Source organism: Nicotiana tabacum, chromosome 13, assembly GCF_000715075.1.
Source record: "Nicotiana tabacum cultivar K326 chromosome 13, ASM71507v2, whole genome shotgun sequence".
Classification (NCBI taxonomy): domain Eukaryota; kingdom Viridiplantae; phylum Streptophyta; class Magnoliopsida; order Solanales; family Solanaceae; genus Nicotiana; species Nicotiana tabacum.
The window spans coordinates 24,426,287-24,440,119 of record NC_134092.1 but is presented as its reverse complement, the minus strand read 5'-3'; the positions used below and the strand labels follow the sequence as shown (position 1 = coordinate 24,440,119).

Sequence of the window (13,833 nt, the reverse complement as noted above, 5' to 3'; positions counted from 1 at the left end):
TAATTAACGGTGCAGTTATAGCTATAAATATTGCTTGGTTTCAAGTTTGAATTTTTTTTAATTTTTTTTTCTTGTTTCTTTTTTAATTTTACTTGTTGATTAGAGAAACATGACATCTTGGAATTATGAAAGTTTTGGAGTTGGTAATTCTACTTTTGATCATCCTTACCCTCTCCCAACTCCTTATGATGATGGTTCTACTTTTTCTTGTGAAGTTAATTGGAACAAAGAACCTGGGAATAAGAACCTGAAGGAAAATATGGATATATTTACGTGCCTTGGGGAACAATATGATGAGAAACCACTGCAGATACAAAGGCAAGTGAGTCAACTAGTTGAACCTTGTAAAGCACAACAAGTTGACATGGTGGATAATAGCCAAGAAGAGCATGAATTAGCGGCAGAAATTATCATTATAATGTAGGAGTTGAGAGTAGAATAGGACCAAACCAACCAACTAGAATTTGATAATGTCGATGTTGAAGTAGTGGTACTGGAGTCAACTAAGGACCTTACAGATACAATTTTAATTGATTCTAGTTCGTGGCAAGAAGAGGGGCTCGATAACACACTACTAGAAACACATGGTTTTCCCACGGCAAAATCAGTGGGAAAATTGAGTTTTCACACCGCATTCCTACCGAAATGGATCAACTGGAAAAGGCCTGGTGGAAAAAAACTTCCCAGAGAATAGTGGGAAGTTTTCCACGGTTTTCCCAGCGAAGATTTAATAGGAAAAATAATGAAGTTTTCCACCAACAATCCGTGGAAAGTATTATTAGTAATTTTTATTATTTTAATATATTAGCCAGGGAAGTGGTGGAAAAAATACATGTAATGAAAATAAAAGTATGAACTTTCCCACCGATATCAGTGGGAATCATGCAAGATCTGTAACTAAAAGGACGAACTTTCCCACGGATTCAGTGAGAAGTTTGGAAAATATTGTTGTGCATTGTGCTGCTTTTTATACTGCACCACCTACCAAACAAAAAATACAACCACCAACAACAAGCCTAAATACAATTAAACATTCACATACAAAATTCAACATTGATTCCGATCTATTTCATAAACATCCAACCAAAATAGAAATACAATAATTCAACTAAACACTCAAATAAAAAATTCAACATTCAATCTTATCCAATTGAATGAACTCCTCCAACGATTGTTTGAAATTTCGCAAGTTCATATAACTCTCCTGGGATGGTTGGATTGGCTTTCCTTGATCATCGATTGGATGGATTTCAATGAACTCCTCCAACAATTATTTGAAAGTATTCTGCAAAAAAGTTACAACTATTATATGAAAGGAAAAGCTTTTAGGCTTCATAAAGCTAAATCGAGTTCAAAATCTAATAATAATCCTCTAACCTTTGATTTTACATAAGCGAATATGATATTACCTTTGATTTTACATGAGTGAAATCTCCTTGGACAAGAATGGAGGATTTGCAAAGAAGAGAATGAGAGAGAATGAGAGTGAAAATGAAAAGAAAGAAGAAGGGATGTACTATAATAGGAAAGGCATTCCCATTGATTCACTGGGAATATTTGTGGGAATTGTCTTATTAAATTTATTTTTTTTGTGAAATATTTTTAACCTCACGGTTTTTTTGGACCAAAATTTAAATTTCAAAATTTTGAATTTTCCACTACATCTGTGGGAAGATTAAAATAATTTTTTATCTTTAGATTCCCACCATTTCACTAGGAAGAGTTTAATAATTTTATATAGTAATCTTTCTAATGTATTTTTCACTGATTCGGTGGGAAACAAATTGCACACTTTTTTGCGCCAAATAATTCTCACCTATAGTCTGTGGGAACGTTTAAAAAAAAAGGTAAAAGAAAACCCTTCCATTTCCCACTGCATATGTGGGAACATTAAAATAATTTTTTGTCTTTAGATTCCCACAGTTTCATTGGGAAAAGTTTAACAATTTTATATAATAATTTTTCTAATGTATTTTCCACTGATTCGGTGGAAAATAAATTGCACGCTTTTTTGCGCCAAATAATTCCCACCTATAGTCTATGGGAACTTTTTAAAAAAAGGTAAAAGAAAACCCTTCCATTTCCCACTGAGTTTTTCTAAATTACAGTGAGAACTGCCACTAATAATATATCTGTGGGAAATTTCCTTGGAAAATTTACATTTTTCTAGTAGTGACAAGTTGAATTGTCAGTTGAGCGCATTGGTCCTCACTCGAAGTATTTTTTGACATTGTGTTCGGAAGAAGACATAAACATGCAAATAATATATTAAACCATTAATAATTAATTATTACATATCAAAGCCGTACATGTTATAGTTGTTCGGTTATTAGCTAATTAAAAAACTACTACGTATTCATTTGTAAAATCAAAGTACGTACTTCTAGTCAAATTATATTTATAGTTGTTGGCCCAAGTAAAGAATAGTTTTGAAGATTGACAAAGGAACTCAGGGATGAACCAGGTCCATCACTGGTAGGCATAGACACGGGCAGATTCAAAGCATGTGAGATGCACATGCAGGAGATAAACGAAATCTGGCATAATAATAGATATCTCCTAATCGAAAAGATTGCATAATTGATAAGGAGAAGGACTCCTTACTCAACGAGAACATTATCCAAGATAAGGAAGGAGTTAGGAGTTGAGATTAACTAGAACTCTTCCACCAAGGAAGAGTAGCATTAGAACTCTAGTTATTTTCTACTCTACTAACTCTATAAATCGCAGGATGTTCTCATTCTTCAAGTGACACACAAAAGCAGGAGTTAAACGTGAATTGAGAGCAAAATAGCAAGGCATTTTTCAAGCAGTTCGTGTGTGATTCAAGTGTGCGAACCTGAAGCTACATGAACCAGATAGAAGAACCAGCTCCAAGTGTCTGTTTTTTATTCTAGTTCAATTGTAGTAGATATTTTATATTGTACCTTTCAACTTTATCTAGAGGCAATTGTAATAGGTACTCAGAGTATTCAAGTTAGAGTTAACTTGAAGTTGTCGCAACAGTTAGAGGCTGGTTGCCACAACGGGATTAGAGTTAATCCTAAGTTTACAAAAGTATTTTGTAAATGCAGTTTTTGGCTCAGTGATTTAGTGGAGAGTTTGGAAAAATACTACTGGGAAGTAGGTCGTGGTTTTTTTTCACCTTTTGAGCCAAGTGTTTTCCACGTAAAATACTTGTGTTCTTTGATTTCTGCATTTATTATTCCGCATCAGTAGTATAAGGAACACATAGAAGAACCATGTCATTCTATAATCTGTGCACGCGAAAAATTAGACACCACATAAATCACCCCCCTCTTGTGTGGTATTGAAGTTAAAACATCAATTGGTAGCAGAGCAGGTTATCTTTGAAGAGTCTAACACCTTAGGAGAAGATCAAGATGAGTGCACCACCTGGAAACTAGGAAGGGCAATCCACTGCTAGGCCACCACTCTTCAACGACCAGTATTACTCTTGGTGGAAAAACAGGATGAGAGATCGCATCATAGGAGAAGACTATGAGCTATGGGACATTGTCACAGATGGTCCACTGGCTACCATGAAGATAAATGCCGAAGGAGAAGAGGTGCCAAAAACAAGAGCTGACTGCACTGCTGACGACTTGAGAAAATGGGAGAAGAATGCTAAAGCCAAAAAATGGCTTGTTTGTGGACTTGGTCCAGATGAGTACAGTAGAATCCAAAGCTATACCATTGCTAAGGAAATCTGGGACACTTTGCAAGTGGCCCATGAAGGAACACCTCAAGTGAAGAGGTCCAGAGTAACACTACTATATTCTCAATATGAGAATTTCACCATAAAGGAAGGAAAAATCATCCAATAGATGTATACAAGGTTCACCACACTAACAAATGAACTTAAGTCTCTTGGAAGGGTTATTCTTGAAGAAGACAAAGTTGAGAAGATTTTGACAAGGGTTCTGCTAGTCTCATGGGAGAGCAAAATCACTGCTATTCAAGAATCAAAGAACATTGCTACTCTTAGGTTGGATTAACTAATTGGAAATTTCACTGCTTATGAACTTAGAAGGCAAACCATGAAGATGGATGTACCCAAGAAGGAAAGGAGCCTGACACTCAGAATCACTGAAGGTTCTGATCTAGAAGATGATGAAATGACTAAGATCACAAAGGACTTCAAGAAGTACCTAATGAGAGGAAAGGGTTCTTCGAGAGGTGGAGACTACAGCAAACCAAGGATTACTGAAAAACAGACAAATGAGGGCTGCTACAAGTATGGGAAAACTGATCACCACATCAAAAACTGCCCTAAATGGGAAATTGAATGGAAGAAAGAAAGAGCTGAACGAAGAAACAGAAGGAAGGAACAGGTTCATCCCAAGAATAACAAAGGATCAACAAAAGCTATGGTTGCTGCTTGGGGAGAAAGCTCAGATGAGGACTCAGATTGCACACAACTCACTCTAGAAGAAAATGTAGGTAAACTAAAAGATGAGTTGTATAAGAAGGATGAACAGGTAAGAATTCTGACAGAGGATCTAGGAGAGGTCAAGAATGAACTAGACAGAACTTGTAAATGGAACAGGTCCTCCGATGCACTGTCATGGCTACAGGAACATCATAGTAGCAATAGAAGAGGAATTGGCTTTGGGAATCTGCCACCTAAATGGGATTCCAAAAGCAAGTATCTCACACTTCCTGAGAACAAAATTTACACACACTGTGGTAAGACTGGTCACTATAAAAGTGAATGCACTGCAAAAGAAAAGGCTAGTCAAAAGAATAAAAAGTTTGCTTAAGGGAAGAATAGGCTACCAAGTTGGGCTAAAAATAATCTGATTCATCCTTTTGCCTATAGAAAGGGATCCAAACTAGTTTGGGTTCTTAAGACTAACCCCTGATTTCCTTTTGCAGGTCCAAGTGAAGGGGAGCAGCCAAATATGGTACATGGATAGTGGCTGCTTAAAGCACATACCAGGAAGCAAGAACCAATTACTTTCACTTGAGGACCTCAAAAGAGTTAATGTCTCCTTTGGAAATGGGAAAAAAGGTGAGATCATTGGGGTTGGTAAGGTAGGTAAGACTGACTCTCACTCGATTAAGAATATCTATTTGATAGACGTCCTAAAATACAGTCTAATTAGTGTATCACAACTGTGTGATAGAGGTAACTTAGTAGCATTCACCTCTACTAAATGCTTTGTGATTAATCTTACCACTGACAAGATTGTTTTGCAGGGAAAAAGAGTGAACAATATATATATTGTAGATCTGTCCACACTGTCAGAAAATGAACTCACTTGCTTAAGTGTGTTGGACAATGATCCCCTCCTTTGGCACAAGAGACTTGGACATGCCAGTCTGAGTCAACTCAACAAATTAGTCTCCAAGGATGTGGTGATAGGGCTGCCTAATATCAAGTTCAAGGAAGACAAACTTTGTGAGGCTTGTGCAAGGGGGAAGCAGGTAAGATCCTCTTTTAAATGCAAGAAAGTGGTAAACACCACCAGGACGATGGAACTGGTCCATATGGATCTCTGTGGTCCAATGAGAACATTAAGTAGAGGTGGTAAGAGATATGTGATGGTATTTGTTGATGATTACTCTAGGTTTACTTGGGCATTATTTTTAACATCTAAAGATGAAGCATTTGATATGTTCACTTCTTTTGTTAGAAAAATCCTGAAACAACTAGGTAATCAACTTGCATCAATTAGGTCTGATCATGGCACTGAATTTGAAAATGCTAAATTTGCTATATTTTGTGATGAGCATGGCATAGATCATAATTTTTCTGCTCCTAGGACTCCACAACAAAATGGATTAGTTGAAAGAAAGAATAGGACACTTGAAGATATGGCTAGGACTATGCTTCTTTCTAGTAAACTGCCTCATAGCTTCTAGGCAAAAGCTATAAATACTGCATGCTACATCATAAATAGGTGCATGACTAGACCTCTTGTAGAGAAGACTCCCTATGAGTTACTTAAAGGGAGAAAACCAAATATATCCCATCTTAGGGCATTTGGATGCAAGTGCTTTATGCACAATAATGGTAAAGACTCCCTAGGTAAGTTTGATCCCAGAAGTGATGAGGGAGTATTCTTGGGATATTCTTCACATAGTAAAGCTTATAAGGTCTATAACAAAAGAACTATGTGTGTTGAAGAAAGTGTTCATGTAGTTTTTGATGAAACTAACATTCTTTCTGAGAGACAGGAACATGATGATGAAGCAATTGGGCTAGTGAGAAACTTAAATGAAACCACAGGCCATACTAAAGCTGCACTGGAAGAAGGAACAGGTGATGGAACATGTCCTTCTACCTAGGGCAACCTGACAGGGGGAACAAAACTAAGAGGAAATGATCCCCAAACCTCAATGGAACTTGTCCATGAACTTGTTCCACAACAATAAAACACTGAAGGAACATCAAGGGGAAACCAGTTGGTTGTGAAACCTTTCAAGTATCAAAGTTCCCATCCCATTGAGAACATAATTACTGATCCAACCTCTGGAATCAAAATCAGATCTTCATTAAAGAATCTTTGTGCTTTTGATGCTTTCTTAACTCTTATTGAACCTAAAAATATTGCTGAGGCTTTGCAGGATACAGACTAGGTAAATGCAATGCAAGATGAACTCAACCAATTTGAAAGGAGTCAAGTTTGGCATCTGGTACCAAGACCCTTGGACAGATCGCAATTTGGTACAAAATGGGTCTTCAGAAACAAACTTGATGAAGATGAAACTGTTACAAGGAACAAGGCAAGATTGGTGGTTCAAGGATATAGCCAGGAGGAGGGCATAGACTATGATGAAACATGTTCTCCAGTTGCAAGTTTGGAAGTAATAAGACTCCTTATAGCCTTTGCTGCTTATATGGAATTCACCCTCCATCAGATGGATGTCAAGAGTGCCTTCCTCAATGGCTATCTAAAGGAAGAAGTGTTTGTCAAGCAACCTCCAGGGTTTGAAAGCAAGGAGAGTCCTGATCATGTGTACAAACTTGACAAAGCACTTTATGGGCTCAAGCAGGCACCAAGAGCATGGTATGAAATATTATCAAATTTTTTGCTTGAGCATGACTACAAGAGAGGTAAAATTGACAATACTTTGTTCTTGAAAGAAAAAGGTAAAGATCTCTTGGTAGTTCAAATATATGTTGATGATATAATCTTTGGAGAAACTGCTGATAAGTTAAGTAAAGAGTTTGCTAAACTAATGGGGAGTGAACTTGAAATGAGAATGATGGGTGAGTTTAATTTCTTTATAGGCTTACAAATTAAACAAAATTCAAATGGAACTATGATCCATCATCAGAAGTATGTAAAAGAGTTTCTTAAAAGGTTTAAAATGGAAGATTCCAAAGAAATTGACACTCCTATTGCAACAGCTACTAAGTTGGATATAGATGAACCTGGTTCATCTGTTGATCAGAAGTTGTATCGGGGAATGATTGACTCATTGTTGTATCTCACTGCTAGTAGATGTGACATTGTTTTCCGTGTAGGCCTTTGCACAAGATTTCAGGCAAATTCAAAGGAGTCTCACTTGACTGCTGTCAAGAGAATATTGAGATATCTAAAATGCACCACTGATCTCTATCTATGGTATCCAAAAAGTAGTAATTTCAATCTTGTGGGATATGCTGATGCTGATTATGCAGGTTTTCTTGTGGATAGAAAGAGCACCTCAGGTATGGCACACTTTCTTGGCTCATGTCTTGTGTCTTGGGCTACCAAAAAGAAAAATTCAGTGGCCTTATCAACTGCTGAAGCTGAGTATGTTGCTGCTGCTTCATGTTGTGCTCAATTATTGTGGATCAAACAGCAATTAATGGACTTTGGAATTGATATTGGTTATATCCCTATTTTTTGTGATAACGCTAGTGCAATTAGTATGACCAAGAACCCGGTTCATCACAAGAGAACTAAGCACATAGATGTTAGGCATCACGTTTTGAGGGATAACTATGAAAAATAATTGATCACTGTGGAATTTTGTGCTACTGACAAGCAAATAGCTGACGTCTTCACAAAAGCCCTAAGTAGAGATCACTTTGAAAGGAACATGTTAGAATTAGGGATTATTAATATCACCTAAAAGGATCAGTTCAGAATTCACAATGAAAAAAAATTGAAAAAAAAATTGAAAAAAAAATAAAAAATTGTTGGTTTTGGTTAGAAAATCTGAAAATGTGTATATAATTAGATTAGTTTTTGCTCAGACTCATACTTTCAATAGTATACTCTTGTGACATGTGTTAAAATGACTAATTAATCTCTAATGATATTTTCTCTATTTTGGCAAATTTAGACTTACATAAGAGAATTATTAGTGAAGAACCTGGTTCATCAAGATAATACTGTATGTTTTCTACACTCTGCATAATTTGAAATAATAATATTTGGATCATGAGCAAAGTCCTACTTAATTCAAAACTCCTTTTGGACTTATCCGTTACAAATGAACTAGTTCTGTTCAAAAGAGTCCCAACCGAATTGAAGTACCTAGATTCTAGGGATACACTCCAAAGTCTTTTTAAAACTAAAATTCAGTTTGTTTAGACTTGAACACCCACTATCATCCCTTCCACCACCCCAACCTTTAAGAAAAGAGTAAAGATGCTTGCTCGCAAGGTTGTTGCGGGGAGAGAACAAATTTGGAGAATAGGTTTGTACTAGTAGGGTCTAAAGCAGGTGTTGAAACTATAGAGTCTGGAGGAATTGGTGGTAAAAATAAAAAAGAAAAAGAAAAAGAGAGCAAGGGTGTTCGAAGTGCTGTGAGGGAAAAGGGTAAAAGAGTGGTTGATTCTTCACCCACTCCTGTGAGTTTAACCAAAGAATCAACCACTCCTGTGAGTTTAACCAAAGACACATGTGCTATGGTTGTTTGGGGAGAAAAATCTGGTGGAGTAGAAGAGAGTGTGAAGAAAACATGGGAAAGTTGGTCTTGCGAAGCCGCTGAAGGGCTGGTTCAACTTGAAAAAAATATAGATGAACCTGTTTCATCTGAACAGGAAACCCTCGCAGACCTATTGAAGAGAGTGACTGAAAGTTATAATCCAAAGAAGAAAGGGAGGTTGGTATAAGCAAGGATCATTTTGGGGCAAATACGCTGCCTGCTTGTAACTATGAAGTCCATGTTACTCCTAAAGAACCTGGTTCATCTAAGAAGGTACCAGTGAATAGCAAGGTGCGAGTCTTGGTGCAAGAAAGTGGGGCTAAGGATGCTGAGATTGAGAGGCTGAAGAAAAGGTTGGCTAAGGTAGAGTCTGAGAGAGATGCTCTCATAACTGAACTAGTAAGGGAAAATGAGAAGAATGATGGAATTCTTCAAGACATCCTGAAACTTCTCCAAGCCAAAAACCAAGCCCCTAGTTCTTCCAAGCCTTAAACTTCTAACCCAGTGTAGACCTTTCAGTGACCCAGTTTGGGAATTTTTTTGTTTGCTCATGTTTTCAGTATTTTTATTTTTTTTTTATGCTTAGTGGAAGAATCGTATCAATCATCAATGAAATTCAATATTTTTGCCCTAACTGTTTGTTTATATTTCTTTGATGGTTAAAATTCTTAGCTTGATCTATGATGATTAATCCATGATTGCATTTGAAGTAGCCCCATTGGCCATGAGTAAGTTTTAAAATCTAGTTATTTCATATTTTTTATGCAACTTTTCGATGATACCAAAAAGGAGAAAAAGTTGTGCTTTACACTTTGAACAATGATGTTTATAACCTAATGAACATGGTCCTTGATGATAAGTGATAAAAAGGAAAAATGTTTCTAACATTGTGTTGATGTTGAGCTAAGTTGAAATAGGGCCTAAGCTTATGGAAGCACAGAGTTTGTCATCATCAAAAAGGGGGAATTTATTGGCCCAAGTAAAGAATAGTTTTGAACATTGACAAAGGAACTCAGGGATGATGAACCGGGTCCATCACTAGTAGGCATAGACACGGGCATATTCAAAGTACGTGAGATGCACATGCAGGAGATAAACGAAATCTGGCATAATAATAGATATCTCCTGATCGAAAAGATTGCATAATTGATAAGGAGAAGGACTCCTTACTCAACGAGAACATTATCCAAGATAAGGAAGGAGTTAGGAGTTGAGATTAACTAGAACTCTTCCACCAAGGAAGAGTAGCATTAGAACTCTAGTTATTTTCTACTCTACTAACTCTATAAATCGCAGGATGTTCTCATTCTACAGGTGACGCACAAAAGCAGAAGTTAAAAGTGAATTGAGAGCAAAATAGCAAGGCATTTGCAAGCAGTTCGTGTGTAATTCAAGTGTGCGAACCTGAAGCTACATGAACTAGATAGAAGAACTAGCTCCAAGTGTCTGTCTTTATTCTAGTTCAATTGTAGTAGGTGTTTTCATATTGTACCTTTCAGCTTTATCTAGAAGCAATTATAATAGGTACTCAAAGTATTTAAGTTAGAGTTAACTTGAAGTTGTCACAGCAGTTAGAGGCTGGTTGCCATAACGGTATTAGAGTTAATCCTAGGTTTACAAAAGTATTTTGTAAATGCAGTTTTTGGCTCAATGATTTAGTGGAGAGTTTGGAAAAATCCTACTGGGAAGTAGGTCGTATTTTTTTTCACCTTTTGAGCTAGGTGTTTTTCACGTAAAATACTTTTGTTCTTTGATTTCTGCATTTATTATTCCGCAACAATAGTATAAGGAACACATAGAAGAACCAGGTCCTTCTATAATCTGTGCACGCGAAAAATTGGACACCACACAAATCATCCCCCTTCTTGTGTGGTATTGAAGTTAAAATATCAATAGTATAAATAATCTTTACACTCTCAATTAATACTCCCTTCGTTCACTTTCACTTGGCACGTTTTGACTTTTCACGCTCCTTAAGAAATATTAAATGAAGTGCATAATTTATCATGATACCCATATTAATTAATGCATATTTTATTGGATTTAAAAAATAATTTGAAATGAGTAATAAATATTGTGAGTATAACAGAAAAAAAAATTATTTTATCTTGATATGCGTAAAGTGACAAGTAAAAATGAAAATCTATTTTTAGTATACATGCCGAGTAAAAGTGAACGGAGGGAGTATAATTTAAGTCCATAAATATTCTATTTTTGTACTTTAAATGCAACAAATAAAGCTAGCTATTAGACACCATAACTACATTAAAGTTTAGTACCACTTTAGTCAGCAACGTATGAAATTGAGGAATAAATATTTAAAGAATTTTTTAACAATAAGAGATGAAAGAATGGTGGTGACTCGCATTTACCTTTTGGCAATGTCCACGTGTAATCGTGAAAGTTCATGTATATATTAAATTAGATTGTGGGATTGAGAGAGAAAAAGAAAAAAAACCCATTGTCAATAGTGACAATCAATCAGTTGTGGGGTGGTGGACAAAACAAGGGCTGTTTGTTCCTGTTGTTGCTGTTGCTTTTGTGTTTGTTCTTGATCTTGTTCTTGCTCTATAGCAATAGGATATTTTGGTGGATACTGAAGATTTCTTGATTCATGATTTTGGTCTTCTGGAGCTGGAAGATTTAGATCTAATGACAACCCAATATTTCTTGGTTTCTTTAAATTATTGGGAGTTTCTTCGAAGGAAAATGCTTGAGTACTTAATGGAATTAAACACAAAGATGTATTAGCACCCCCTCTATGACGTCTCATGTGACCACCTAAAGCTTGTCCAGAGTTAAATTCTGCACCACAATATGAACATGTGTGAATTCTAGGAGAAGATTTGTTATTTGGACTTTCCATATTAAAATTGCTGAATTGGGTTGAAAGAGGAGACAATGGTGACAATTTGTTGATGTTGTTGTTATGCTTGTAATTTGTTGTTGGTGAGGGCTCATCTTGGTCTGAAAAATAGAAGAATGCTTTTTTTGGTTCAATGGTTAGTGGTTTTGGTTTTTTATGACTTGCCCTGTGTCCACCTAAGGCTTGGAACGATGGGAATGTACGATTACATGTCTTGCATTCGTACACATATGTCCCGGCCTTGGCACCATTTCCAATGTTAGTCGTCTCGACATACCTTTTGCTATTGAATTTGCTTTGGTACAACCCCATGTCATCGTTGAAAAGATCGAATAATTTTTTAGGTGGCGACTCTATAAATCTCTGACGATAAGGTTGACCGCCTTGGGACAAGAGGATCAGACACTTGGCCGTTTCTTCTTCTTCCTCGGTGGGGAGATCGTCATTAGGGAAGTTTTCAGCGGAAGTGACTAGAGACTGACTAATATTATTGTTGTTATTGTTATTGATGATGCGATCTCCGCCATTATCACCAGTTGATGAATGCGCGACCATGGTAAAAGGAACAGGAGATTGAGGCCTAAGACGTTTAGTACGTTTGCCCTTAACAATGTGGGAGAGATCCTTAGAGACTCCTACCACGTCTTCTTGAGGAGTCTCCATCTATCTTCATCCACCACCAATATGTGAAAAACATCAAATTAACATACAATAACAACTCCCCCCAAAAAGAAATGGAAGATAAAAGGGGTGGGGGGAGAATGAAAGAAAAAAGAGAATAGAAGGAGACTAGCTAGAGAAAGCGATGGGTACGGAGAGTGGAGGGTTATGAATACTTATATATCAAAATAGTGAAATGGAGGTTTTTAGAAGTCAAAGAAGAGACAGAGACCATTAAATATATTTACTGAATTAGAATGATACTAACTGAAAGTGGCCACCTTCCAATCATTTGGGAGAAAGAAAATAATGAGTGGGAGAAGAATTATAGGAAGGGTGTCAAAACTTAGATGATGAGAGAAACGTGGAGAAAAGGAGAGAGATTATTTACTTATTGTATTTGACGGAATACGAAATTTAAAAGTTCAAATATTTATGCATATATTATATTTGACATATAAATTTGATTAAGTATAAGATAAAAAGGAAGTTAAAAATAGAGATCACTGAATATCTTAAGAAGCATCTGGTTAGTTAGTATTGTGATCAACTAAAATGACAATGGTTGGATTCATGTGCTTTAAACTCTAAAACATACATTTTAAGGCTACTAGAAGATTACATTATCTCAAGATTGATGAAAAAGCTCCATAATTATAGTTTATTCCGTAGATTCCAGTCTGTTACTGGCGATATAATGTTTGAATTAGCGAAGATATCCAAATTAAACTATTAACAAAAGGATATCTAATAGCTTTTCCTTAAAGGTAATCTAAGAGGTTAACAATTGAATATTCTATCTCAGTCCAAGTAGCAGTAGGTTGAAGTCAAAATTTTTAAACTTATTATTGGTGATCTTATTACAGATTCTACATGGATGTTATATAGAAGGATAATTTTACAAAGAACGTACTGCTATAAAGATGGTTATTGCTTTTATAGGTAAAACGTTGTTATAGAGAGGTAAAATATAACATAAGCATTTGATCCTAAGAAAAATTTGACTTTTATAATGAATGACTATTATATAAAAGTACTACTTGACTTTTATAATGAATGACTATTATATAAAAATACTACTGTATTTCAACTATTACTTAGCAAGTCATCTCTTAGTTACTAGCTCACATCTCGTGCATGGCCAGCTTGACAATAACTAATATAATAATTTATAGCTGTTACTGAACCAATTATTTTGTTCAGTTGATTGTTTATTTGGATGGAGGGCACCTGTATGGATCACACTGAGTTCCATTAGGGGAAATGTTAACATATTCTCCTACTAAGAGATAAGGTAGTGCTGTCTAATAATATTATAGTTCCACTAATCACTCTTAACTAGTCTAGCTAGAGTTGACTTGCATGGATGAAAAAGAAAATGTCATTTTTAGGCTTAATAGGGGAAAACGACAGAAAAATAAAGTATTCATCTGGTC

The 13,833-nt window shown here is 36.0% G+C and overlaps 1 protein-coding gene across 1 annotated transcript; it reads right to left on the bottom strand.

Annotated features, from left to right (window-relative positions):
- Positions 1-11,167: 11,167 nt before the first annotated feature.
- On the bottom strand, positions 11,168-12,575 carry LOC107791652 (zinc finger protein ZAT5-like). The gene has a single exon (XM_016613747.2). It carries the CDS (start codon positions 12,398-12,400, stop codon positions 11,336-11,338), a length of 1,065 nt encoding a protein of 354 aa, XP_016469233.1. The 5' UTR covers positions 12,401-12,575; the 3' UTR covers positions 11,168-11,335.
- Positions 12,576-13,833: the final 1,258 nt, after the last annotated feature.

Bases quoted from the DNA above. Each gene is read 5' to 3' on its own strand.
- LOC107791652 (XM_016613747.2), bottom strand. From the start codon at position 12,400: ATGGAGACTCCTCAAGAAGACGTGGTAGGAGTCTCTAAGGATCTCTCC.